Genomic DNA, 26616 nt, shown 5'->3' with positions numbered 1-26616 from the left:
TGGGGGATGATTGCCAACACATATCTTGAGGGGATCAGAGATAAAGGAAATTTCTTTTTTTTTAAAGATTTTATTTATTCATTTGACAGAGAGAGAGAGCACAAGCAGGGGGAGCGGCAGGCGCCGTGGGCGCTAGTGGGGCCCCACTGCACAGGGCAGGATGCTCCTGAGGTGTAGTAGAGTAACTTCTGGAAGAACACGTGGGTGGGCGGGGTGGTGCTGCCTTCCCAGCCCTTCCACCCCGGGCACTGCGGCAGCTGCTGCTGGATTGGCTCCCGTGACCTTGGACAAAACTCCCAACAGCTCTTATAAAATGAGAACTGTACGGTGGGAGGTGGGAGATGCAGTCTTTGTGGTTGAGAGAAAGTGCTCGGGCCGCAGTGCTTGGGGGATGGCAGGGAGAAAGCTGCTGATGGGAGGGGCAGGGGGAGGAGGGGGGAGGAGGGGGAGGGAGGAGGAGGGAGGGGAGGGGCAGGGGAAGGGGCAAGGAAGGAGGAGGGAGAAGGGGGGAGGAGGGGGAGAAGGGAGGGAGAAGGGGGAAGGGAGGGGAGGGAGAAGGGGGGAGGAGGGGGAGAAGGGAGGGGGAAGGGGGAAGGGAGGGGAGGGAGAAGGGGGGAGGAGGGGGAGAAGGGAGGGAGAAGGGGGAAGGGAGGGGAGGGAGAAGGGGGGAGGAGGGGGAGAAGGGAGGGGGAGGGAGGGGAGGGAGGGGAGGGAGGGGAGGGGCTGCCTCTGGGCTGGCCCGCAGGTGCTCAGGAATGTGCAGGTGCAAGGCAGCGGGGCAGGTGGAGGATTAGGGGAGGGAAGTTGGAACCCTGAGGGTTCAAAGCCCTGTCAGCGCTGATGGTTTTATCTGAGTAAACGGCTGGGTTATTTACCATTAGGTATTGTTTCTCTTAAAGAAACTTCTCAGGCCAACTTTGAAATCACGATTTCTCTTGGTTATTTTTTTCAGGGACGAGAGGATTTTTAAAACACCCAAGCCTATTAATTAGCCCATTAATTGCACGTTGTTGTCCCCAGGAGATAATTTCAATTGGTTTACTTTTTGTACCGCGGTGGTGACTACAACAGCCGTCCCAGACCCCGGCTGTATGCCGCGAGCCTTTTGATATTCATTCATCGCATAATCACTGGGTAAACAAGTTATTCACGGTGACATTAACTCTGCTGTGTTCTGCCAAGTAAGGAATATTTGTCCCCACCCTGCGTAAATCTGCCTGTCCGATCCTTTCCTCCCAAGACAGTCCTTATTACACCAAGCTGGCTCAGGTCCTTTGACTCAGCTTATTTATGTTGAAGGACAATGATGAGGGCTGCTTTTGAAATGGAGAGTCTGTTAATGTCTTCTTGGCCTAATCCCTTGCGGGTGCAGTTTTTGCCAGCCCGGCATATTTAAATTAAGAGGTGATGTCATCTAGCTGGGCACAAGTCACACCGGCCGGCTGCCTCCTCCAGGAAGCCTGGGCCATCCCCTCCTCCCTTCCCGCCGCTCTGAGCTCTGGGAACCTTTCCTGAGCATCCCCTGCACCATGCTGTCCCTCCGCTGGGCATGGACTTCACCACTGAGCAGGAGGGCGGACCTGGAGGCCAAGGGGCCACTCCACCTTCCCAAGCCTCAGTTTCTCCATCTGGCAAATGAGTCGGCCACAGATGCGTTGCCTGTGGGGTGGTGGTGGCGGAACTGGGAAGGGGGCTGAGCAGCGCTCCCGGGTCTCGGCGGTCCTCAGGCGGTGGCTGGTGTCAAGCATGTCTGCTCCCAGCTCCGGGGGGTGGCCCCCGGTTTGCTTCTCCCCATCTCCTTGGAGGGCGGGGGTCTCCCACATAGAAGGTGCCTGACCGACAAGCGCTGAATGGGAAATGAATGGATTATATAGGATGTCCTCTTTACAGGAGTCGGCTCCAGGGAGAGAATAGAAACCCTGTTCTCAAGTATGGTTTTAGATGACATTTTGATATTTTCCATTGTATTGTGGCCCTTTTCCCTCTGCCCTGCAGACAGTGAATAAGAGTTAGAGAAAGGTTAGTGAGAGTCACCCCGCTCCCGGGCTCGGCAGTGTGATGGCAGGTTAAAACCCCCCCCCCCGCATACACCCTGAGACGCTGTAACAAAGACAGCCACCCCCTTGGGCTTTCAGCAGAGCTCATTCTTCTCAGCAGAAAGGAGGTGACAGGTCCTCCGGTGGCTGTCCCCCATCCTGACTTCAGGGGAAGGCAGCCTCCCCTCATAGGACCTGAGCCGGGGTTCCCCACATCACTTGTGCTCACCTGCCCATTGGTCCAAACGCAGTCACACGCTGCAGGGCTGGCTGGGACGCGGGAATCTGGTGAGAGCGTGAGTGGACCCCACTGCTCACCTTGTCCCTGGGGCCGGTGCTTGGAAAGATGGGGGGAAGGCGTCCCGCTCTGGGAAGGAGGGGGCGCCTGCGTTTGCTGCCAGGCCGTCCCTGAAGGTAGAAGTGGGCTGGGGGCAGAGGTGGGTGGCTCCAAGATATGGGTCTAGGACTGAACAACTGTTCTGGGGGCATCACGAAGTGAAAACATTTCATTGCCTAGCGTCGCTACTGGTCGAGCAGACGGGCGTGGGGATGTCAGTGCTGCTCTGGGTGACCATTGCTGGTGTGAGCTTTTCCCCATAGGCTTTGCTGATGCACTTTGGGTGCACATTCTTATTCCCTGAGTGCCAGATCACCAGAGCCAGCCAGCGTGGCTGGAGACACAAGTCCCTTCCCCACGCCGGGGCCAGCGGCCAGGCTTTGGGGTGGATGTCTGGCCTGAGGACGCCTTTAGAAGCTTCCACAGGAAACAGGGTACAGAGTAGACCAAATGCTGTGACAAACAGCCCACAGTTTCAGTGGCTTACTCAGGAGGAGCTCTTCTCTTGCAGGTACAATCCACGGATGCAGGGGATCCGCTGCTTCCGTCTCGCGGGCCCTCAGGGCAGAGCCAGCAAACTTTCTACAGAGAGCCAAAAAGTCAATATATCCACCTTGTGGGCCGTGCAGTCACTGTTGCAACTACTCGACTCTGCTGTTACAGCCCCCAGAGCACTGCAGACAAGGAACGGGCCAGGCTGTGTTTCAATAAAACTTCATTTACAAAAACAAGAGGGGGGCCGATGTAGTTTATTGACCCCTGCCTTAGGCTTTGAATATTCCTGTGACTCTGCAGGGCCTGTGGGGTGAAAGGCAGGAGAGAGAGTAGCACATACCCCTTCCACCACATTCCACTGACCAGAACCTTGGCCGTGGCTCCCTTAGCTGCAGGGAAGCTGGAAACATGGAAGACGAACCAGATGTCGGCAAGTCCGTGGCAGGCCCTGCCCCAGGGCCCTCCAGGAAGGGAAAGGACAGCCTCAAGGTGTGTGTTGGTGTGGTGGGTAACCCCGGGACAGGCCCCGGAACCACAGACCTGAGTTTGAACGTCAACTCTGCCCTTACTGTCTGTGGGACCGTTTAGTGTCTCGGTTTGCTCATTTGTAAGAGGGGGGCAAATGGGGCCTCCCCCACACAGTCGCTCTGTGGATGAAATAAGGCACGTAGAGTCTTGGTCCAGGGTCTCACACAGGGGAGACTCTCGGAGACTGGGGGCTTTTGGACAGGTGTTTGAAACCCACCAACGAGCTGAGCTGATGAGGGTGTGAGACCCAGAGCAGAGCCCAAGGCTCTCATCTGCCAGGCCCTCCCTCTGCACTAGGAAGCCTGCTTCTTTCAAAAACCAAATATCCTAGCTCTGGAATACTATCTTGCAGGGAGGATTAGATCTTAGCGTCTTTTCTGTAGTGAGAGAGGGCCCATTGGGAATGCATGTGTATAGTCCAGGGGCTTCAGGAAGGCAGTAGGAAGTAGAGGTTAAGAGCATAGAGCCTGGAGCCAGACAGGCTGGGTTCGAATCCTGAACCCATCGCTGTCGGCCCGGTGACTTGGGATATTCACCTAGCTTCCCTGTGCCTCGGTTGCTTTGTCTGTAAAATGGGGATATTAGCACCTTCCCCAGAGAGTGCTGTGACAATCCAGGGGTGTGTGAAGTGATGGGGCAGGAAGTGGCATGCAGCCAACACCCCCCAGAGGCTGTCATTGTCCCAAATGATGAGTTTGCTGCCCAGAACCTCCTTCTGTCTCTTTTGAAAGGGTACCCTGATTTTCTTCTGGGAAAACTCACCTTCCCCATTCTCAGCCGCGTGGCTTGGGTGGGACTGAGCCTATCTTCTGCTCCAGGGTGAGCCCCAACTCACATAAACCAATCAGCCTAGCCACAGTGGTTGTTTCGGGGGTGTGGCCATAAGAGGCTCAGCCAGTAAGACTCAATGAAAGCACATGCTTGGGATTCTGGGGAGCAAAAGGCTTCTGTCTTCTGTGGGCTTGGGGAAGCGAGGGTGTGAGGCTTGGAGCTTGGGCAGCCATCTTGCGGCCATGAGGGGAGCCTGGGTGTGAAGCCGATACACCCAGGGAGGCAGAGGGAGGATGCAGAGAATCTGAGCTTGTTTGATACTGATGACATTGGTCAAACACCTGGAACAAACCATACCTGACTCCATCTGGATTTTCAGTTATCAGCTAGTAAGTCTCCTTTTGTTTGTTTGTCTGCTTGTTAAATGAAGTCTGAGTAGGGTTTCCTGTATTTGGAAATGAAACATTCCTGATTTTTTTTTTTTTTTTAGATGATAGAGAGAGCAAGAGAGAGATCGCGAGAGTGAGTGGAGATGGGGAGGGGCAGAGGGAGAGGGAAGGAAAGAATCCCAAGCAGGCTCCACGCCCAGCATGGAGCCCAACAAGGGGCTCGATCTCATGACCCTGAGATCAAGACCTGAGCCGAAATCAGGAGTCGGACACTGTGCCTGTCGGGACACTGGAATGGGAGTCTGGATGAGAGGGAAATTGACCTTCGTACAACAAACGCTTGGCATTTTCCTGGGTACAGTGTCATCCATAGAACTGGAATATGTATGGGCTTGAACTCTAGTTGCCCATGGGCTTGACCCCACACCCTGGATGGGCGGCCTTCCTGTCTCTGTCTCACTTCTCTCTCTCCAGCCGGTGTTTGTCAGGATCACGTCCCAAATAAACCACCTGCATGTAAATCCCTGAATCAGGGTTTGCTTCTGGGGGAACCCAAAGATCTGGGAGAACCAAGTCAGACCTCCTCAGAAGCCGGTCCACATTTGGCGCCCACAGACCCCCACGTCACTGGTGTCATCACACTGCCCTCTTCCTTCCCAGGACTTACCGCAAGCTGTGCTTGTCCCATTCATTTCCTTCTGGACTTCTCTGCGGCCTGACTTCCTACCTCCCCGGCTCCCCTCCGCTCAGGACCACACCAGCATCTGTCGTGCTAACTGCCCTCTCCGATGTGCTGGAACAACATCGGGCACGTGGCAGACATGTAAGAAATATTGCCCCAGAACCCAACTCTTGTCCCTCCCAGCTTCTGAATGGCCTTGGCTGTGACCCCTGCCCCCTAGCACCCCTCGCCCGGCGGCCCCGGGACTAGACCTGCCCCAATACAGCAGAGAAGTCACAACATCACTTTTTAACATTGTTTAATGTTTCTCTCGGAGTTGCAGGGGGCAGGGGAGCCCCGAAGCTTAGTTAGGAAGGCGCCAGGTGACACTGCTGAGCTTCTCAGGGGATCTTATTTTAAGCTGATCACTGGCCAAGTACAGTGGAAGCCTTTGAAACAGCAAGATTGGCTAATTTTAGCGTGGGGCGCCCGGATTCGTTCCGTTTCCAGTCGCCCTTGGTTTTGTCCCGCTTAGAGCAAAGGTGAGTTATGGAAGTCACATGACATTTTCCACACGTTTTTGGGAGCAGGCTGCCACCAAGGCAGGGCTGGGGAGCACAGCCTCAGTCAGGGCCCCTCGGACGACCAGGGAGCCACAGGGCTCTCGAGGACAGCCCTTTGTTTTATTTTTAACCGACATTCTGTTCCTAGGGGTGCCCCTTGGTTGGATGTCAAATGCTGGGTAGGGCAGGTGCCGGCCGAGGACCAGGAGGCACGGAGCTGAGGGCATGGGCTGGCAGTCCTGGCTTTGCCGACTCAGGCTGTGTGACTTGCCACATCACAGCCCCTTCCCGAGCCCTCACGTCCACACTTATAAAATGGGCAGGTTCTTTGGTTCTAAGAATCCATGGGCCAGGCTGCTCCCCGGTTGGCAGGGTCAGGGAAGGGCACCAGAGGGCCCCTCCTCGTCACAGGTGAAGAGAGAAGTCCTATTCTGAGCCTCAGGGACTAGCTCATCTGCAAGGGGGACACTCTCTCCTCCTCCCAGAGGTGGCCTGTGCACACCTGGCCTTCTGGAACATTCTATCTGGCCTGCACGATCAGGGTTAATTTTGTTTCTCTTTGAATGCCTTTGGGCCCAGCCAGCACTCCTTCCCTTTCTCACTCTCCACTCCCATGCTAGCATTTCCTGGGGCCACCTCCCAAACCAAGGGAACGCACATCACCAGTGAGGGGCACGGGGCCCCCAGATGTGACACCCGGGAGGGACGCCAGCTCACAGGTGCTGCGGCTAGCTGGGGATGTAAGCCTCAATCTGAGCATGAAGAGACCTGGGACAGACACAGAACGAGGCACGTTCTATTACAAAGGAAGGGCTATATTCGTCCAAAATTTTGGTGTCAGAAGGGCCACAGAAGGCTGTGGAAACAGTCCAGATTATGGGGGGCTAAAGAGATGGGCTGCATAGATGCCCCCTCTAGTCCCTCCTGGTGGGGGAAAAGCCGTAAAGGACATTATTAGGTCAACTGGCAAAACTGGAACCGACAGTAAGTTAGATTAAAATATTGCGTCGAGGGCGCCTGGGTGGCTCAGTTGGTTAAGCGACTGCCTTCGGCTCAGGTCATGATCCTGGAGTCCCTGGATCGAGTCCCGCATCGGGCTCCCTGCTCGGCGGGGAGCCTGCTTCTCCCTCTGACCCTCCCCCCTCTCATGTGCTCTCTCTCTCTCTCTCATTCTGTCTCAAATAAATAAATAAAATCTTTAAAAAAAAAAAAAAAAAAAATATTGCGTCGACGTTAAATGTGCTGATGTTGATAACTATATTGTGGTTTTGTAAGAGAATATCCTTCACCTTAGGACAGGGACCCCCCCCCAAAGTATTCCGGGGTCTCCTTGGCTCTCCATCTTAAAACAAAGGACGTGATTTACCTTAGAGCTTCCTCTCCTTTTATTTTCTTGGGTGACTCACGGATTCCTTTGAGAATCCAAAGAAATCACTGGACACTTGACACTGTGAAACGCACATACATACATGCTTTGTTGCTTGTCATCTCCAGAGGCTTCCAGGCCCTCTTGGAAACCCTCTGCTGAGAATTCTTGTACTGATGGTTTTCCGACAGACCTTCTAGTGCTACATTCTAAAGTTGTTTTTGTTTTTTTTAAGATTTTTTTTTTTGAGAGAGAGAGAGAGAGCGCGAGCAGGGGGAGGGGCAGAGGGAGAGAATCCTGGAGCAGACTCCCTGCTGAACGCAATCCCAGGACCCTGAATCACGACTCCGAGATCACGACCTGAGCCAAAACCAAGAGTATGACGCTTCACTGACTGAGCCACCCAGGCGCCCCTACATTCTAAAGTTCTAAAAGGACCATGATGTAGTCAACTTACTCTCAAATGGTCCAGAAAAATCTACTATTTATATATAATTTAAAAAAATAGTAAGTGATAAAGCAAAGCAAATGGCGAAATGTGTTTTTTTTAAAAAAAATATTCAGGTAATTGTATGTATGTACTGTTTTTGTTCTTGCAACTTTTTTGTGTTTGACGTTTCCCAAATAAAATGTTAAGGAAACAGTTGCCTGGTGACTAGTAATCATTCCCTAAGAGCTGCCCATTATTAGCATATCAATGTGAGGAAGAGGGGAGGGGATTCAGGGCCCCTGGTGAGAGGCAGGCCACTGGCAGGCCCAGCCCCTTAGCCTGGCACCTGCGGGGCCTGAGGTGGGGGCAAGGAGCCCAGGTGGGTGGGTAGAAACAGGGCAGGCAGCTCGTAGACAGAGATCTCAGTGAATTTCTATTCAAACTTGAACTATTTCATGATGTTTGCTAAGGGAGCCATTCTGTGAATAGTCAGGGACCACGGTTCGGTTTGTTTTGTTTTTTGTTTTGTTTTTTTACCTCTCTTCTGGTTTCTTAACTGCCCCTCCATGGCATAGACTGTTGCCGTGAACTCTGCTCCCCAGAATCACATACTGTCCAAGCCCGGACGGACTTTAATAACCATCTGGTCCAACCTCTCCATGGGAATCAGTGAGGAAAGGAAGGGCCAGTGAAATCAGTCACCATGTCCACTGTGATATGACAAAGAAAGGGTGACAGCTGGTGCCAGAGATACCCCGAGACAACCCTGCTTACTCTGCTCAGGGTAGCACAGCAGTTATGTTCTTGTAATATTCTTGTCTTGAATATTTCCTTTGAGAGCTTGGGCACTGTTTCAGATGAGCCTAAGAACTGAGTATTCTGCTGGAAATCAGGATGCTTGGATCTAACTAAGTAAACCGGCTGTGTGACCTTGGGCAGGTGGCTTTCCCTCTCTGAGTCTTGGTCCCCCCATCTTAAAATACGAGAGATGATTTACTACATAAATTCTTATCCTTTTACAGGGGCCATGGATTCCTTTGAGGATCTGATAACAATTGCTGGACACTTTTTTGAAGCCGTGCACTTTGAGATGCACATAACCTCCAGAGGTTCCCAGACCCCCGCATGGAAACGCTCTGCTTAGATGGTATTCTGATGAGCTGTCCAGCTACCGATTTCTCAAGTCCTGTAAGCCATCAGACTAGAGTCAGTGAGTGGAGCCCGCATTTGCACCATCCATCCATCCATCCCCAAGTCACTTTTTGGGCTCAACTCTGCTTAGAGAGATGGTGAGCCAACATTGTAAAGCCATCCAGATGTCAGCCACGCTTGTGGTGAGTGCAGCACAACGTACAGACTTGTCCAATCACTATGCTGTACACCTGAAACCAGTGTAACATTGTGTGTCAACTGCACTTCAATTAAAATAATAATAATAATAAAGTTATCTGTGGGAGCCACATCTATGACCTGACATGAAATTGCTTGAAGCAGAGGGCCATTTGCTCTTTGCCTTTGGCTGGGAAATTGCCACCTTTGGCCGCAGTCACGCCCATCGACCTCAGAGAAAACAAGCCCTTTGGGGACTGGCAAGACTCCTCTCGGCCAATGGGGATGAAGAGACCGCCTAGCAACTCGCTTGTCATCACTATCCCATCCAATCAGCACGAAGGGAAAGCCGGCTAGACAAATTCTACTTAGACCAGTCCCTGGGGCTATTACTGGGGAGAAAAAATAGAGCGTTTAATTAAGCCCCCACATGTGAGCAATCAATTCCAATTTTCTACTTTTAATTTGGTAGAATTTCCACCGGGCACGTATTAAGACACTGTAGAGTCTCGTAATGTTGGCAATGGGCTTACCTACGTTTCCTTCAGCCCTGGCACACTTTTGTTCAGATGGCTGGGATGTGAGCCAGAGGAGAATGCAGATGCCTGGGTGGAAGCCATCACAGGATGGGCAGAGCTGCAACGAGGAATTATTGCACCAGGCATGTGGCACAGGAAAAAGGCCTCCAATCAGAAGAGGGAGGGCTGGGTGTGGGGTCTGATGTGGGTCCCAGGCCTTCCGTTGGCTGTCGAGGATTGTTCCTTGGTTCTGGGGTGAGCTCTCCAACCTCAATTCAAGGCACCCTGACCGGAGGTGGGAGGGTTAGAAATTCTCACATTCTTTTCAACATCATTTGCAAATGTTTCACCTTGGGATGCAGAGCTCTCTACCCACAGAGCAGCCCCAAGGGTCTTGCTGGAGCCCCAGCCAGAAAATCACAGATCTAGCCCAAGCCCCACACTTGACAGAAGGAAAGGAGCCACGGGCACACAGAGAGTGAAAATCTAGGCCTGAGTGAGCACTCAGATCATGAGCACCAGAAGCTCATGAGACTCTGCTACTCACTTCCTTGGGCAGGTGGCACGGGGTGGGGATTTTATAAGGGGCAGGGGCTTCCCTTGTGTGTGATCACTGGGCCACTATGCAAAGAGCTTCCTCGCTGAAATGTCAGTGTGGGAAGGACTGCGGTCGACCTGCTGATTTTGGGGGTCTAGAGGAGACATGTACCCCCCTCAGCTGGGAGGGCACCCAGGGAAGTCAAGAGGCGGGAGGGCTGCCCACGAGGTAAGGCTGGCTTGCAGCCAGATGCTGGTGCCAGCGTGATGCCTGGCGTCGCAGTCAGAGGAAGGCATGGGCCTGGCACATAGTGGGCCTGCGCTGAGTATTAGCCAAATGAATGAAGAGCGGGCAAGCTGTCCCGGGGATGAAATGCTGGCATGCTTACACACAAACGATATCGGATCTGCCCGTCCCTGACTGGCTCGCCACCACCCATCTGTGACCCAGGCCACCTTCTGCCGTGGATTTCCAGCCAGCAGTAATGTGCATGGCTGTGTCACTCATGGAAGGTGCCATCGAGACCTCCCCGAGGTGTGGCCTCCTGGGGAACAAAAGATGAGACGAGGTACTCCTCGTACAACTAACAATACAAGGAGAGAGGCCCTCACAGCCTGTCTGAGCCGCTCGGTCGTTCTCTGCCCCACGCTGGTCTCCCCGCACGCTGCCTGACCATCTGCATGCACACTTGCAGTCCAGCCACATCACTGCTTCCTCCAGCACCTACCAGAAGGCCCAGACCCTCCACTCAGCCCTCACAGCCCACCATCTTCCCATCCCTACCCCTTTCCAGCTTCAGCTCCCCAAACATCCCTCCTCATTCAAGCCCTCCTGGGTCTCGAGCTCAGGATTCATTGCTCTCGCCTCAGCACACACCGCTTTTATCTTGAACACCTTGGTCCCATGTCTGCTTCCTCCATTGGATGCAAAGGGCTGAATCTGTTCATGAATGAATAGTTACTAGACAAACATATTTAAATGTAAGCTGAGGAATTACCCTCTGGCATCAAGGGCCTGGTCTGGAGCGGCAGCAAAGGGGCAGACCCGAGGGCCACCCACATGTCTGCCCTGAAGCTCTGCTGCATCCACGGTGGCTTAGCTGAGGCATAAAGCCAAGGTCCCTAAAATGCTTGAGAAGCCGGCGGCAGGAATGGTTCTCTCGAGGGCCGAAGCAGTGCCCTGCAAGAGCTAGCCACCATCAAGGCCAAGAACTGGAGAACTGGAGAACGTCCCACCAAGAGTCCAGTTGGCCAAGGAAGGCTTGCTATGCTGGCAAGTGGCACTCCTGCCCAGGTCCCAGCCACATCAGGAGGAATGACAGGCCACCGGCTCCCCATGTGGGGTTTAACACAGAGGCCAGTTCTGCCTTCTTGACTGAGAGCTTCCAGAGCTGGGGAGGAGGCAGCAGCATTAGGAAAATGCCACTGGTGGAGGGGAGTGGAAAGAGGACATATCGATCTCTGCTGGAACCCATGATACAGGGCTGGGTGGGGAGATCTGATCAGAAGGGTCTGCAGTGACTGGCCCCTCCAGTTCCTGGTGGTAGGGTGGCCCTGGAAAGAGAGTCTCCGGGGAGGAATGGAGTTCTTTAGGCTTGGTTCTGTGGGCGTCTGGAACCCAGGCTGGGGTGTGGAAGACTGCAGGGGAGGAAGGAGAGTGGAGGATGGCAGACCTAACAGAAAGAGGGGATGTGCTCGGTGATGGGCACAGAGAGAGGAAAAGGCAAGGAGCATGGATAAGGTCAGCAGGAATCATGGCGGCCAGTGGGGGCCAAGACTCACAACAAGCAAACACCTGTGGCCTTGAGCCCCTCCTAGCTTTGGGAGTGCTCCTGGGGCTCTAGAAACATCCCACCGGATGGTCTACACCTTGGTGTTCTCCAGCCGGGTCAGCCGGGGGCGACGGGTTGCGGTCCTGCCCTTTTCACGAAACGTTTTGAGTTAAACGTATTTAGTGGGCAAGGCGGGTCCCTCTGGGGTCAGGTCGTCGACGTCGCTCAGCAGCTCGTGCTCACTGGCCGAGGCGGCGGGTTGCTGGTGGCGGAGGCCCGCCTGGACTTGCTCCTGCTCCTTCTTGAGCTCCAGGTAGGAGTGCGAGAAGGTGTGGAAGATGGACGTGGCTGGGAAGGCCATGATGAGGATCCCACTGAGGATGCTGCTGAGGGCCACCATCTGGCCCGGCACGCTGCGCGGGACCATGTCTCCGTAGCCCACCGTCGTCATGGAGATGACCGCCCACCAGTAGGAGGCCGGGATGCTCGTGAACTCCAGCACCCGCCCGGACTCATTCTCCGCCACGTAGACCAGAGGGGAGAAGAGGGTGACGGCCACGCAGAGGAAGAGGAGGAGCAGGCCGAACTCGCGCGTGCAGCGGCGTATCGTGAGGCCCAGGGTCTGCAGCCCCAGCGAGTGGCGGGCCAGGCGCATCACGTAGAGGACGCGCAGGGCCCGCAGCACGCGCAGCGCCAGCCCCACCTTCTCCAGGTACGAGCCCCCGCCCGGCCTCTCGCCGTCCTCCCGGGGCTCGCCCGACACGGCCAGCGACACGTAGTACGGGGAGATGGCCAGGATGTCGATGATGTTCAGGGGCTCTTGGAAGAACTGGCACTTGTCCCGGGCCTGGACAAAGCGCAGACAGAACTCCAGGGAAAACCAGGCCACGCAGACGGTCTCCACGATGAAAATGTAGTAGCACTTCTGAGAGCACTCACCCTGGGGAGGCGACAAAATGCAGAAGGAGAGTGGTGGGCAGCCGCGCTGGGTAAGGGGGGAGTGACCGGGCCGAGAAGCAACTCCATGTAGCCATAGTGAGATTGACATCAATATCAATTTCCATATGTATGGATATAGATTCTCTATATATTATATCGTTTTTCTCTATATTTGTGTATTATCTATCATCTATCTATCTATCAATCACGATCGAGTTCTGTGTGCTGTAGACTCTCATTTGTCCACCCAGATCCCCTTTATGTGTAGTTCTCAAGTTGCGGCTGGGCACGAGGCCAGTCAGCTAGATCAGGGACCACCCTTTCCAGCCTCCCTGGCATCGAGGTGTGGCCAAATAACTAAGAACCCACCCACAAAATGTGAACAGAAGCGATGTGTGCCGCATCCCGTTCCAGGACTTAGGATGTTGGCATGAGTTCCTACACACTCTTCTCCATTGTCAGCTGGGACAACCCACATGACCCTACAACCCAGCTTAGAACCTACAGATTGGGCCAACGCCCCAGGGGAGGATGGAGTGGGAAGGTGGAAACAATCCTGGGTCTCAGGTGAGAGCTGCCCACTCACCTTGATCCCTCTTTGCAGGAGAAATCAACATCTATTTTGTTTTTTTGTTTGTTTGTTTTTATTTTGGGGGGAGGGGCAGAAGGAGAAGGAGAGAGAGAATCTCAAGCAAACTCCATGTCCAGCGCAGAGCCAAACACAGGGCTCCAACTCACAGCCCTGAGATCATGACCTGAGCTGAAATCAAGAGTGGGTGCTTAACCAACTGAGCCACCCAGGTGCCTCAATATCTATTTTGTTTAAAGCCATTCTATCTCGGGGCCTCTTTGTAACAGCGGCCAATCTTCGGCTTCACTAGTATAAGCCCCTTTTGTGTACCGTGCCCTGGTCTAGAGCTGTCACACCGCCCAGTGATGTTGTGAGCAGACAGTGTGACCCCATTTTGTGTCCGGGACATGGCTCCAAGCAGTGAAATGACTTGCCTGAGCTCATACGCAAAGCCGATGGTCTCTCAGCCACTCTATGCTATTTTGTAGCTTCCTTGCTTGCCATCCCTCATTCGTTCATCCAACAAAAACACAAGGAGGGCTCACCTGTGCCAGGCTCCTAGGCTCTGGGGGTAAAGTAAGAGAGAAGCAGATGTCGTTTCTGGGAGCTTGGAGGCCGGTGGGGCAGAGAGGGCTCCTGCGTCCCTGGTGCAACCTTGTGATGTGTGGGATTGCAAGTACTCACACGGGGTCTGTTTCCCTCCAGAGATTGCAGCTAGGTGGGGGCTGTTGTGGATTCAGTTTTGCATCGTTCATGCTCCCTGCCTGGCTCCTAACAGAAAATTCCACTAGCCCCTGTGCTACTCAAACTGTGGTCCTCGAACCAAAAGCATCGGCCTCCCCTGAGAACTTGTAAGAAACACAGATTTTTGGACCCCACCTCATCCCTAAGGAATCAGAATTTGCGTCTTAACAAGACTCCCTGTGATTCATGTGCACATCAAAGTTCGAGAAGCTCTGGCCTAGTGCAGTGGTTCTCAGCTTTGGCTGCACAATTAGAATCACCTGGGGGCTTTGAAAATCCCCCCCCTGGTGCCTGGGCCAGGACCTCAGAATTCTAATTTAGTTGATTGAGGTTTGAATCTGAGCTGTAGAATTTTCCAGAAGTCCCATAGATGATTGTAATGCAAAGCCGGGGTTGAGAACCTGACTCCAAATACTATGTATGTATATGTATATATATATGATGGATGAGTGAATGAATGACCAAAGCCAGTTGCCTGAGTGCAAAGCAAGGTGTTGACAACTGCAGTTTTCTTTGGATTAAAAACCTCTGAAATGGAAAAAGAAATTATTTCCAGTGCCTGGGCCCACAGGAATACTGAACTGAAATGAAATGCTCTTTATGTCTGGCCACTGGAGGAAGAGAAACGGGTGTTCTGTCCCCATCTCAATGTGCCTGTCTGTGTCTGTGACATGGGTTCAAATCCCACACTTCCACTTACTCTGCAGACCCATTGTCCCCCCCTGGACTTGTGGTTCTCTACCCTGGGAGATGGGTGGTGAATGGAAACGAGGACTGTGGCTGTCCGTGTGCCATGATCCGCAGGTTACAGATGACGCCCTGTGGCTGTCCGTGTGCCGCGATCCGCCGGTTACCGATGACGCCCTGTGGCTGTCCGTGTGCCGCGATCCGCCGGTTACCGATGACGCCCTGTGGCTGTCCGTGTGCCGCGATCCGCCGGTTACAGACACAGCCTGCCTGGTCAGTGTAAGGGCAACAATACCCTTCTCCTCTTGCTGGATTTTACAGGAAGGGGAAGAACCTCCAACACAGGAGGTCTTTGCCACGACCACCTGGGGTTTGCTTCAGCATCCTGGAGTGCTCAGGAATTTTGGACCCTGACTCCGCAGTCCTGCTGTAGACTCGCTCTGTGACCTTGCAGGAATCACTGCCCCTCTCTGTGCTTCCGTTTCCAATGAAGAGGTTGGAACAGAACTGGTATTTCTCAAAGCTGATTCAGCACACCCCACATCAGAATCCCCCAGAGTGCTTGTTATAAATGCAGATTCTTGAGCTCTCATCGCAAAATCAAGGGGCCCACAATCTGCATTTTGGCAAGCCCTCCGGTTGACTCAGAGGCGCCCGGGGGGTTTTTCAGACTCTGGGCCAGATTGTCCCTACAAGGCCACTCTTGTCACTGACATTCTGGGAGTTTTCCCCTTGGCTTAAGACTTCCAGTAGCCTGGGAATAACCTTTCCAGACCAGTGACCCAGTAGCTCAAGCAGGTGACTCCTGAGAGGTAGGGCAGGCTCTGTGGGTCCTCCCTCTGCCTCCGTGCGGGCATTTGGCTATTCAAGACATGCACCACCCACCTCCCTCCAGCCTGGCCTGCCGGCCACCTCCCTGCACTGCAGCAAGCCCTCTGCCGCATCACCACCCGGTACCACTCTGCTCAAATCCTGCAACCACCCTCCCAGCGCTGGTCCTCCGAGAAATGCGTTCATGGCGGGGATGGATGGGGCCTGAGCCAAGCAAAGAATCCCCAGGCCAGCCATAGTTGAAGAAAAATAGGAGGGAAATTAAAAACTGACTTTTTCCCTCTCTGCGAAGCTTCTGGTGGTATTTTGTCGGTAGGGTGAACAACTAATTCTGGTTTGCCCACAACTTTCCTGCTTTGACCACAGCAAGTCCCAGGTCTCCAGAGCCCCTCGGTCCTGTGCAAACCCAGACGGGTGTCACCCTCCTGGTGGGCCTTGTCCCTGGAGGAAAGAGGTCTGCTCTGATTGCTCCATGTAGTGAAGAATGTGAGTCAGGTCTATGACGACCGGGGGTGAGCAATGCCACACTGTGGGGGCTCCCACACAGCATGGGGGGGACACGACAGCCTGACGCACTCTGTGTTTCCATTGACGTGACACTCAAGATGGTGAACAAAATCACCAAAACAGCGGCCACCTCTGGGTGGGATACGGATCGGCCGTGAAGGAACATGAGAGAGCTTTCCGGGGGGAATGGAATTTCCTACATTAAACAGGGGTGTGGGTGATGTGGGTGTCCGCAGCTGTTAAGTTGTCCAGCTAAGATCATGCATTTCACTGTATGTACACTTTCCCTATCAAACTGTAAAATAAAACTGAAATGAATGACAGTAATAATAAGCGATCGGGGTGGGGAGGGAGTGGGGCAAGAAAGAACAAGAGTGACTCACTGTGGAAACTGAGTCATGGGTCCTTGGGGGTTCAACACTATTCCATTCACTTTGTAAGTGTCTGGCATTTTCCACCATGAAAAGTTAAAAAACAAATCAGGCTCGGAAATCAAAACCACAATCAGATGCCACTCCATATGAGGAAGGCTGGGAGTATAAAGACAGAAAGTCCTAAGTGTTGGTGAGCCTGTGGAGAAGTGAGAACCCCCAGCACTCTGGTGGGAATGTAAATGGTGCAGATGCTGCGGAAAACAGGTTGGTGGTTCCTCAAAAGTTGAACACACGTGGGGTGCCCGGGTGGCACGGTCGAGTAAGCGCCCGACTCTTGGTTTCGCCTCAGGTCATGATCTCAGCACGGAGTCTGCTTATGATTCTCTCGCCCTCTCTCTCTGAGCCCCCCCCAAATAAATAAATCTTAAAAAAAGTTTTTTTTTTAATTAAACACACGTTTTCCATATGACCCAGCAATTCTACAGTTGGTTATATACTGGCAAGAACTGAAAACATCCATCCACTCGAAAACTTGTCCATGAATGTCCACAACAGTAGCCAAATGTGGAGTCGACATAAATCCCCATCAGATGATGAATGAATAACCAAAATGTGCTCTATCCACATGATGGAATATTTTTCAGCCCTAAAAATGACCGATACACGCTACAGCATGGATGAACCTTGACAACCTTCTCCGTGAAAGGCCAGATGCTGCATGGTTCCTTTTTTAGAAATGTCCAGAGAAGGCAACCCGTGGGGGCAGAAGTACATGGATGGTTTCAGGGGCTGGGAGGATGGGGGAGAATGGGGAGCACCTGGAAGCAGGGGCAGGGTTGTTTGCGGGAGGATGAAAATGCTCTGGGACAGAAGTGATGGTCGCACAAATGTACCAGTGATGTGAGCACGTTAAAAGGGTGCCTATTAGGATGTGAATTATGTCTTAATAAACAAGAAGCCAGGGCCCGAGCCTGAGCTGGCCACGTCAGCTGGGTGAGGCACTGAGGGGTCCCACAACTTTGCCCCAAACCCTACCTCAAACCTTGAGAGCAGGGTGGCTCTGAAGGGCTCTGGGGTCAGAAGACGGGCAGGGCTTTCGGAGGGCAAGGCCACGGGCCCTGGGGGCCCATATGGACCGGCTGTCCCACGGATGCTGCTGGTACAAAAAGGGCCAGTTCCAGAAATTCCATCTGGGAGGGACTTGGGGCCAAGGTCTTGACCTTGGAGTTTTCCTCACACCCTGGGACCTTGGAAATTGGGCCCGAATCGGCCACTTCCCACATCCTGGTAGCTCAGTGCTGGTCCCCAACCACTCAGCAGCTCAGGCCTTCTCCTTTCTGCCTGTCACTTCGTGCCCTGGCCCTGGCGCCTGGTCCAGGGCTGTCTCCTTGCCCTGCTGACTCATTCCTCTTCCCGGCTTCTCCTTTCCCCGGGAGCCAGTTTTCTCTGCCCTCTCTTCCCTCCATTCTGCCCCTTCCTGCCCCTCTCTGTCCTCTCCCTCCCAGCCACCCTGCTCCCCAGCCCTGGGACACAGAGGCTCTGGAAGTGTGGGCAGGGGCTGGGCACGGAGACAGGGACGTGTGACGAAGCAGGAAGAACAGGTAAACTACCGTGAGTCAGGAAAAGTGGGTCCCCTCCCGGAAATGGGGACTACTTCTTGCTGGCCTGGATATAGGGAGACTAAGCTGAAGGGGGAAAAAAGAAAAAACAACCCCAAACCAAAAAGCCAGGTTAAGAAGAATTCCCTGGAGCAATCACCAAATATCACTGAACACAGGGAAGCTACTGAGAGTGAGGCAGTTCTTTATGGAGCTGATTCATGATCCAAGAAAGGCGCAGGGGAGAGAAGGACATCGTTCCAGTGAGGGGCCCCTCTAGTTCCGCCTGGTCTTTAAAAAATCTCTCTTGCCTTCCTTCCCCGGGCCCTTATCGAGATGCTGAAACCACAGACGGGAGGGAAAGCATTTTGCACGGCTGTAATCAGTGCGCATCTCCCACAGCAAGGTCCCCAAACGCCCCCAGCAAACCTCTGGGGCAGGACTAGAATCTAAAGTGGACGAGAAAGGAGTGAAGGCTGAGCTGGCGGGGGGAGGGCAGTTTGAGCCTGTCCTTGCCTCTCCTGGGTCTCCGGCGCAGAGGAGGCCCCTGGGAAAGGTCTGCTGAACGCAGGACTGGATGAAGAATGAAACAGAGAAGACATCTGAGCGAATGGCTGCTGACCTGGCTGCTGACCAGGCCGCTGGTGTTTGGGTTCCAGGGGGCTGGGAGAGGTGATGAGCAAAGTGGACGAGCAGGTGGAGGACCAAGTTGGAAGGGGGTGAGCTGAGTCCCAAAGGCTGCATAAACACGGCCAGTGATGGCTTCGTGCTGGCAGGCGCAAGATGGATAGGACCGTTGGGTCCTCAGCACCAGCATCTGAGTAAGGTGAGGAAACAGAGGCACAGAGCAAGAGAGGGGCTCGTCCAAGGGCGGAGCCCCAGAGCAGCGGTGCTGGGATCTGAACTCTGCACTAGGGAGCTAGAGATTCTGGCTCCTCGCCGTGGTGCACTCCTGCCCAAGCCGCTGAGGATCTGGGGAGCAGCAGAGAGGAAGGGAGGGGTCAAGAGAGATGGGGCAGGTGTTCAGTCCAAGCGGGAGTGACCTACGGCCTCTCCCCAAGGGAAGGGGGCGCCCTGACCAGCAGAGCTGCCCAGCCAGGGCCGAGGCCACATGGAAAGGGTGCTGGGGATGAATGGCGGGGTGACAGTCATAACAGAGGATGCAGGCAGAGGGAGGCACGGAAATGGCAGCACTCACCCCTGGATGATGGGATAAACAAACTGGCGTGTAGAGACGGGACCTATTACTGGGCCATAAGAAGGATGGAGCACTGGCCCAGGCTACAGTGTGGATGGGCCCTGCAAACACCACGCTGAGTGACACAAGCCAGCCCCCAAAGGCCACATGTGTGTGATCCCATTCGCACACCGTGTCTGGAATAGGGAAATCCACGGAGGCGGAAAGCAGAGTGGTGGTTGCCCGGGGCTGGGGGAGAGGGACGGGGAGTGAGTGCTAGTGGGGACGGGGTTTTATTTTGGAGTAGTGGAAATGTTTTGGAACTTGATAAAGGCGGAGGCTGTGCAACATTGTCAATGTACTGAGTGCTACCGAAATGTTCGCTTTTCTGGGTTAATTTTATGTTATGTGAATTTCACCTCAATTACAAAACAGGGAACAAGGATGGGCAGAATAAGAGCTCCAGGAAGGTTAAGAAATTTGTCTGACTGTCTCCAGCGCCTAGAAGAATGTCGTTTGTAGGCACTCAGTAGCTTGTTGAACGAAGGGAAGGGTGAATGCTGTGATCTCCTGTCAGCTAGGACCTAACAAGTGAATGCTGTTGGGACTGACACGTGCTAAGGGCTTCTCACGCATCAGCATTGTTCCTACTGCTTTATGCAAATTACTCTTTTAGTCGTCATCATAACCCCATGGGGAGAGGGCTGGGAGCATCCCCATTTTCCAGGTGACGAAACTAAGGCTCACAGAGGTTAAGTGACTCTCCCGAGAATAACAGTGAGTTCATGAGCAGTGAGGCCAAGATTCAAACCCAGAGGAGCTGCACTCTGGCCCTCCTGCTGGACAGGGATGTGCTTCTCAAACCCTGGCGGCCTCAGAAACGCCAAGTGCTGCTGAGCTGAGTGTCCAGATAAGAGGCAGAGCAGCCCAGCACTGAAAGCTGGTGTTGTGTGGTCCTAAGGAGACAGGTTTTAGAACCAACTGGTAGGTGAGCTCAAATCCCAGCTCTGCCACATAACTAACTGTGAGCTTTAGAAAGGGATAAAACTTGCCCGAGTCTCAGTTTCCTCACCTGTAAAATGGGGGTGGTAGTAGTACCTGCTTCCCAAGCTGTTGCAAGGACTAAGTCCATCCGTCAAATGCCAGCCTCGTGAAGGGCACGTAATAAGCCCCGGTTCTTTCCTCCCTTTGGGGATGAGCTCTTCCAAGGAAACCAGAAAAGGCTGGATGCACCTGGGAGGTGCTTAAGAATTTGGCATGGTCCTTCCTGTCTACACCACCTCCTCCCTCCTCTATTTTAATTTACCAACCTCCAGTGCAGACCCTTCTCCCCAGCTGCCAAGTTTACTCCATGGGAGGTCACTGGAAGAAGGTAGAAGAAAAAGCAAAAGGAAAGCTGTCTCTGCCAACCAGCGCAGCACCGTGTCTGATGGGGGAGGTCTGTGGGTCCCAGCCCTGGCGTGTCTGTCCGCCCACGTGGCATTGATTCATCTGAGCAGATGCTGCTGGGCCCCCAGGCCGACATGGCCCCCAGGTCTCCTAGCTGGGCCTGCCCCCAGAAGCATCTGGCCAGCTGAACATCCCCAAGGGCAAATTCGAAATATCGGACACGCTTGGTGCTGGAGAGAACATTGTCTTTTTATGTAAATGAAAGACACAGTCTTGAAAAAATGAAGACCGCCTCCCCAGCCTCCTGGCTCTCTGTATTACCATCTAAACAGTTTTTTTAAGGGCAGCGTCTCCCAGCCTCTCTCCAGGCAGCAAGCACACACGAAGGTGGTTTCCACAAGGTGAAAACGCAGAGATGCACCCCGGGCGTGGGCATGGCCCCTTTTATCTAAGGGCAATCAGCAGCCTGGCTCCTGAGCCCAGACTTGGGGCTGCTGGTCCTGCGGGCCTCCCAGCGACCTCTGATTTGATTTCCTGGGTCCCCTGTCAAACCAAGCCTGGGTTCAAATCTTGGGTAATTTTCAGAGCATTAGGTTTTGAAAAGACCTTGTCCCTCTGCACAGTCTAAATCCTGGCTTCTGGGAAATCCCCGAGGAACAGGTTTATGGAAATCGAGGGGTCCTTCCTCAGTAGCTGGGATCAAGGGCACGCTTCTGGGGGCAGGGGACCGAAGCCACTTATTTTGTCCTAATTTTTTACTGCAGTGTCCAAGTGTAAATATTTCTGTGAACAAGCAGGCTCTTAAGTCACATGATTTGGTGCTAAAGGATAAAACAACGTCTGGATGTTTGGAGCTATAGTCCTCCCCCTTGGGGAAAAAAAGCTGTTCCAAAGTCGAAAGTCGAAACGTTTTGGTTGGTTTGCTTTAGGACAAAACATTTATAGGTTGCACAAGATATATTTTATTCAATAAATATTTATTGAGAGCCTACCCTGTGTAAGGCAGGGGCTGGCTCTCCATCTAAGTCCCTTCCTTCTGGAAAGTTCTCTGATCCTACCATATTGCCCTGGGATATATCCTTAGGGGAAGGGAACTTCTGTGGACTGACAACGATTATGGGCCATACACAGGGTTCATTATCTTATATATGTGTTATTTATCAGCTCCCTCCGTCTGCCATAATGGAAGTTCCATAATTAAGGTGATGGGGAGCAATGGAGGAACGTAGAGCAGGACAGGAGCAACATTTTCAAGTAGGAAACAAATCCAGTTCTCAGTTTGAAGCTCTCCAATAAACTTCCCAATGAAATATTAAGCTTTTATCTCATTTCTCAGACTCCCTGGCCCCTGGGGGTCTCCCACAACTTCCTGGAAAAAGAGGGCAGGAGTGGGCAAGAAAACCTTTCTTCTGTTGCTTCCTGGGGCAGAGTCACTTAGGAGTTAACTCATCTCTGAGTTCCCCACGCAGTGAGACTGACTGGGAGGCTCAGGAGCCAAGTGCCCAGCAGGAATCTTGGCCCTCATCTGCATCTTTGCTCTGGTAACTCCAAGAAAGCTGAAGGCCCTGTACCTCACTTTCTCCACCTGAACATGGAGCGGGGATGCCCACGAGAACGTTGGCTCAAGAAGGCAGAGATTTGAGCCAGGAACAGTGCATGGCACAGAGTAGCTGCTCAATAAACACACACTGGGTGTGTGAATCCTTACCGCGATATTACCCATTTTACAGAGGAAGAACCTGAGGTTCAGAGGGGTGAAGCAATTTGCCCGTGGTCACAGAGCTTGGAGACGCAAGCCAGGCCTGCCTGGCGCATGAGCACCAGGGGGTAGCTTTGTTAATACCGAGTCCCCTATGAGGCAGAGCCACCTCATGACTTTTGTGGGCCCTCGGTCTTTTCCTCCAAAAAAATTAAAATTAAAATTAAAAATTATCTTTCACAACTGCGCTGATCTAAAAACGCATCCAATCCACGCTAGACAACAATCTCTTTTTCTGTTGTTTTAAAAGCTACTTAGACATTTTCACAGGCCCTAGGTCTCGGGGGCCCTGGGCCCGGCCTGGGGGGGGTTCGGGGGCCACTCACCTTGTCCTCCTCGGCCCTCAGGTCGGGCATGGTGCTCACGCACAGGCTGACCGCGGTGGTGGCCACGAAGAGGATGGACAGACAAGCAAAGACCTTGCCGGGGAGCCCTGAGCGCGGGTTTTCCACGGTCTCGCGCAGCCAGTGCATGAAGACCCCCCAGCGCGAGGGGTCCCCCGCGGGGCGCCGCGCCTCCCGCAGCAGCGGCAGCGTCTCCCCGCGGTGCAGCTCGGCCAGTCCCTCCAGCTTAAGGAGCAGCTCGCCCAGGCAGCACTTCTCCAGGCGGGCCTCCTCGATGCCCCAGTAGACCAGCTCCTCCCGGAAGGACAGCGCGCACATCTCCCGCAGCAGGGCCAGCCTGCCGGCCGCCAGGAAGCTCACGATCATGCCGAAGGCGCTGGGGCTCCGGTCGAAGAAGAACTCCTGCTTGTCCTCATCATAGTCGTCGCAGAGCTGCGCGATCTCCTCGTGGTTCCGACACAGCTTGAGCTTGCTCAGGCGGCTCAGGGGAAACTCGTCCAGCGTGCTCCAGGGCAGGACGTAGCGCCTGCCCCCGACGTTGACCAGGATCTCCTTCCTCAGGTCGGCGGCCGGGGAGGCGTCCAGGGCGCCCACCTTGCGGGCCCTGCGGTAGTACAGCCCCTTGGCGGAGGACGGCGGCAGGCGGCCGGGCAGGAGCTGACTCAGGGGGCTGCAGGAGCCCCGGGGGCGGTGTCCGGGAGGCAGGCCCCTGGCTCTGGAGGGCATGGGCATCGCCGGAGATGTCCTAAAACGGGGCGGGGGGCGTGGGTAGGAGAAGAGAGGGCAGGACAACGGGGAAAAAATTCACTCTCTTTCACTTCGCTGCAACTGCATGTGTATCCTTCATTTTTCACCTCTTCCACCCAACACAGATTTACTGAGCACCCATTATGCGCCTGGGGTCTATCCGTGACCAAAAAGAGGATGGCATCCCTTCCCTGGTCAGAGCTGTGCCACTCCCAGGCTCTGTGGTCGCGGGCATGTGGCCTAACCTCTCTGATCTCAGCTTCATTCATGCCAATGACAAGACTTGTACCAATCTTACAAGGTACGGTTGGTAAAATAGAGCTTAGGAGTGTAGGAGTTTCTCAAGTTCACTGCCAGGTTCTGATCCCTTAGGGACTGCCGGCCCGGGTGGATTACTCAGCCCCTCTGAGCCCTTTGCTTCATCTGTACGGGCTGGGGTCGTTTGGGAATCCACCTCACTGGGCACGGTGAAGGTTACATGTGGTAATATACATGAAGCGTTTATTTGGAACACTTCTAGATGCTTCTGAGGTGCCAGGCACCAATCTACATGCTTCCCCTATATTAACTCACCTCAACACCTCCATGAGGTAAACATCAGTATCCCCACTTCACAGATGAGGAAACTGAGGCACAGAAAGGTTAAGTAACAAGGAACGTGACAGTGCTTGGCACAGCGTCTGGCTCTCAGGAGCAGCTCCACAATGATCTTATTTCCTTCCTCCTTTGGAGGACTTTGCTGTCCCCCGTGTTCACGGGGTGCTTGCCTCAGCCACCCTTGCCATGTAACCTTGAGCCAGTTACTCCCCCTCTCTGGGCCTCGGTCTTGTTATCTGCAAAGTGAAGGGGCCTCTAATGCTCTCTCCGTTTCAGACCTATTTGAGGCACCTGAGTGAGAATGAGTTTTAGATTCAGCCCATGCATTTAAGCCCCTGTCCTCCTCGGCACCCTGCAACCACTTCCTACGCTATTCATTCCAGCAGAGCTGTTTCCAGAGCATCTATTATAACCTTACATTCCAATAGGCACTCCAATCAACGGAAGAACTCGGCAGCTGAATGGAAATAAAAGTTCCTCTCAATTTCGGAGCCAGTTGGATTCCGGCAGGCAGCAAAGAGGTGAATCACAGCCCGTGCATTTCACGCTCGCTCACCACGCAGCGTTCTGGTACTCCGCATGCATGACTTCCTTTACAACGTATGGCCAGAGGAGGAGGAGCAGCCTGCAGAGAGAAGACTGTTTGGAAATCTGGGGAGTCCCTCCCGAGTGTTCTCATCTTCCGAGTGCAAGCCCCCAGACCCAGAGAGCTGAAGTGACTCCCCCAAGGTCACACAGCAGATCCAAATCCAACCCAGGACTCTGTCTCCCAGCCTGAGGCTCTTTCTAGAACACGCCCCCCCCAAAAAAAAACACCCTCTGCCCTGTCTGCATTCAATGCACAAACCCAACTTTGCGATCCGCTGTCCCCCTGAAACAGCCAGCACACAAAGCTCCCATCCCGAGCACGGGAAAGGTGTGCATTCAAGACGGCACTTTGGACAAGCCTGTTCAGTGTCCTGCGAGCCCCCAGCCCTGCAGCAAACACTAACTTCTTCCCCGAAAGTTTAACTCACCTTCCTGTCTCAGGGAGCCCTTTTCTTGCTGTTTCTCTGCCGGGCCAGGGGAGCCCGTGTCTCGATGGCCAGGGAAGAGATAGGTTCGTGGTGGAGATGAAGGAGAAGAAAAGAAAAATTCCAAACACGGCAGTTTCTGGCAGAGTTAGTTTCCAACCTTTCTTCCCTTGCCTCCTCCTGAAAGCAGAGGTACATTCATTCCGCATCTCTCTCTCCAGCAGCTGCGGAACAGCCCTGGGGCACCGGGCTGGGGTTTGTACAAGGACCCGGAAGCCTCTTCCCCGGGGAGAGGTGACAGTCCAAGGGGTTCGTGCTGGGAGGGAGCCAGCCAGCCGTCCTGCCTCAGCAGCGGGCTCTGTGCTCCGAGCCCCAAGGGGACAGCCGGTGTGGTCCTGCCAGAGAAGCGGGGGCGGGGGGTTGGTGGTGGCTCAGAAATAATCTCTCCATCACCAGGCTGCTGCGAGCAGCCGCGGCAGCCGCTCTGCCAATGGCCTGGGAGGCAAGGAGAGTTGTCCTTCCCTCCCCTCCAAGGAGGAGCCTAACTCGGAAGGAGCAGAGGGCAACTTGGGGCCGGGACATCTGCAGCTACCTGGACCCACACCCTGGAGGCTCCCGGGGGTGGAGGGGGGGTGCCGATGATGGGGAGGTCCCGCTCAGGTAAAGGCTGTCGGAGGAGCTCTCCTGCTTCTCACCAGCCCGGGGACAGGCTCGGTCAGAGAAGCCCAGTATCCGAGCGCTGGCTGGGAGCTCCAGAGGCTGCGTGCTGGACTAGGAGGAAGGGTGAGTGTGGAGTCACACACACCCGGATCCCCTGCTCCCATGTGAATGGCTGGGTGACCTTGGGCAGGTGACTTAGTGCCTCTGAGCCTCAGTTTCCTTGTTTGTACAATGTGTAGGAATGAGAGGGGTTCGGAGAGGGCAGACCAGAAGCCAAGAAGAGGCTCCTACTGTGGGTTTGGCTTCTGGGTTGGTGAAGAGGAGGGGGCACGGTTCTGAGACCTGGGTCCTAGCCGCGGCTCTGCACCACCTTGCTGTGTGTCCTTGGTCAGGCCCCTCACCTCCCTGGGCCTCAGCCTTCTCACTGGTCAGATGAGGACAGTGGGGGCCGTGATGGCGCAGACCGCAGAGCTGTCTTCCCCTGTAGGTGCTCCATGTACATCGGCTCTTCTTAATTTTCTTAAGAGGTTCTGGGGCCCTGTCTCTTGGCTTCCAAAGGTGAGTTATCATCAGTTCCATTTTGCAGACGAGGCCCAGAGGTCCAGGAGAGAGGTTCGCTCAAGGTCACCTTGCTAGTGGGAATCTGCGCATGACAGAGACTTCGAGTTCTGATGCAAGGGTTTGGGAGGGGGGACGGTCCGAGCGTGGGCCTTTCACAGCTGCCTGGAAGGGTGGCAGCAACCGGTGGCCTCAGTGGGCTCTCCGCGGCCCGGCCTGTGGGGATCAATCCAGGCGGGAGCAGAGGATCCAGAGGAATAGAGGTGGCCGAGGGTGGTGGCTTTCACATCGCATTGCGTGAAACCCAGGTGTTCTGCAGCAATGATCACGGGGTCTGGAACGAGGGTGACAAAGGGTAGGACATGGGGATAAGACTCCCTGCCTCAAAG

General features: G+C 54.1%; 1 protein-coding gene and 1 long non-coding RNA gene across 2 annotated transcripts; one reads left to right on the top strand and one right to left on the bottom strand.

Annotated features, from left to right (window-relative positions):
- The first annotated feature begins 3217 nt into the window (after positions 1 to 3217).
- Positions 3218 to 9036, top strand: LOC118543736 (uncharacterized). Its single transcript, XR_013444034.1, has 3 exons — positions 3218 to 3357; positions 5217 to 5379; positions 7382 to 9036. It is a non-coding gene; the product is annotated as an uncharacterized LOC118543736 (long non-coding RNA).
- Positions 9037 to 9185: 149 nt separating this feature from the next.
- Positions 9186 to 25470, bottom strand: KCNG4 (potassium voltage-gated channel modifier subfamily G member 4). Its single transcript, XM_036104929.2, has 4 exons — positions 25013 to 25470; positions 24415 to 24621; positions 22635 to 23397; positions 9186 to 12672 (listed from the first exon to the last, which is right to left on the bottom strand). Coding segments are annotated over exons 2-4 (1536 nt in total). The 5' UTR covers positions 24417 to 24621; positions 25013 to 25470; the 3' UTR covers positions 9186 to 11901.
- Positions 25471 to 26616: the final 1146 nt, after the last annotated feature.

The sequence above is a fragment of the Halichoerus grypus genome, chromosome 15 (genome assembly GCF_964656455.1).
Source record: "Halichoerus grypus chromosome 15, mHalGry1.hap1.1, whole genome shotgun sequence".
NCBI lineage: Eukaryota > Metazoa > Chordata > Mammalia > Carnivora > Phocidae > Halichoerus > Halichoerus grypus.
Note: the sequence above shows the minus strand (reverse complement) of the source record. Positions and strands in the feature narration are given on the sequence as shown.

Excerpts from the sequence above, each read along its gene's own strand:
- KCNG4 (XM_036104929.2), bottom strand. Across the intron at positions 12,673-22,634 it reads TGAGGGCCGAGGAGGACAAG|GGTGAGTGCTCTCAGAAGTG; the intron begins GTGAGTGGCCCC and ends TCGCCTCCCCAG.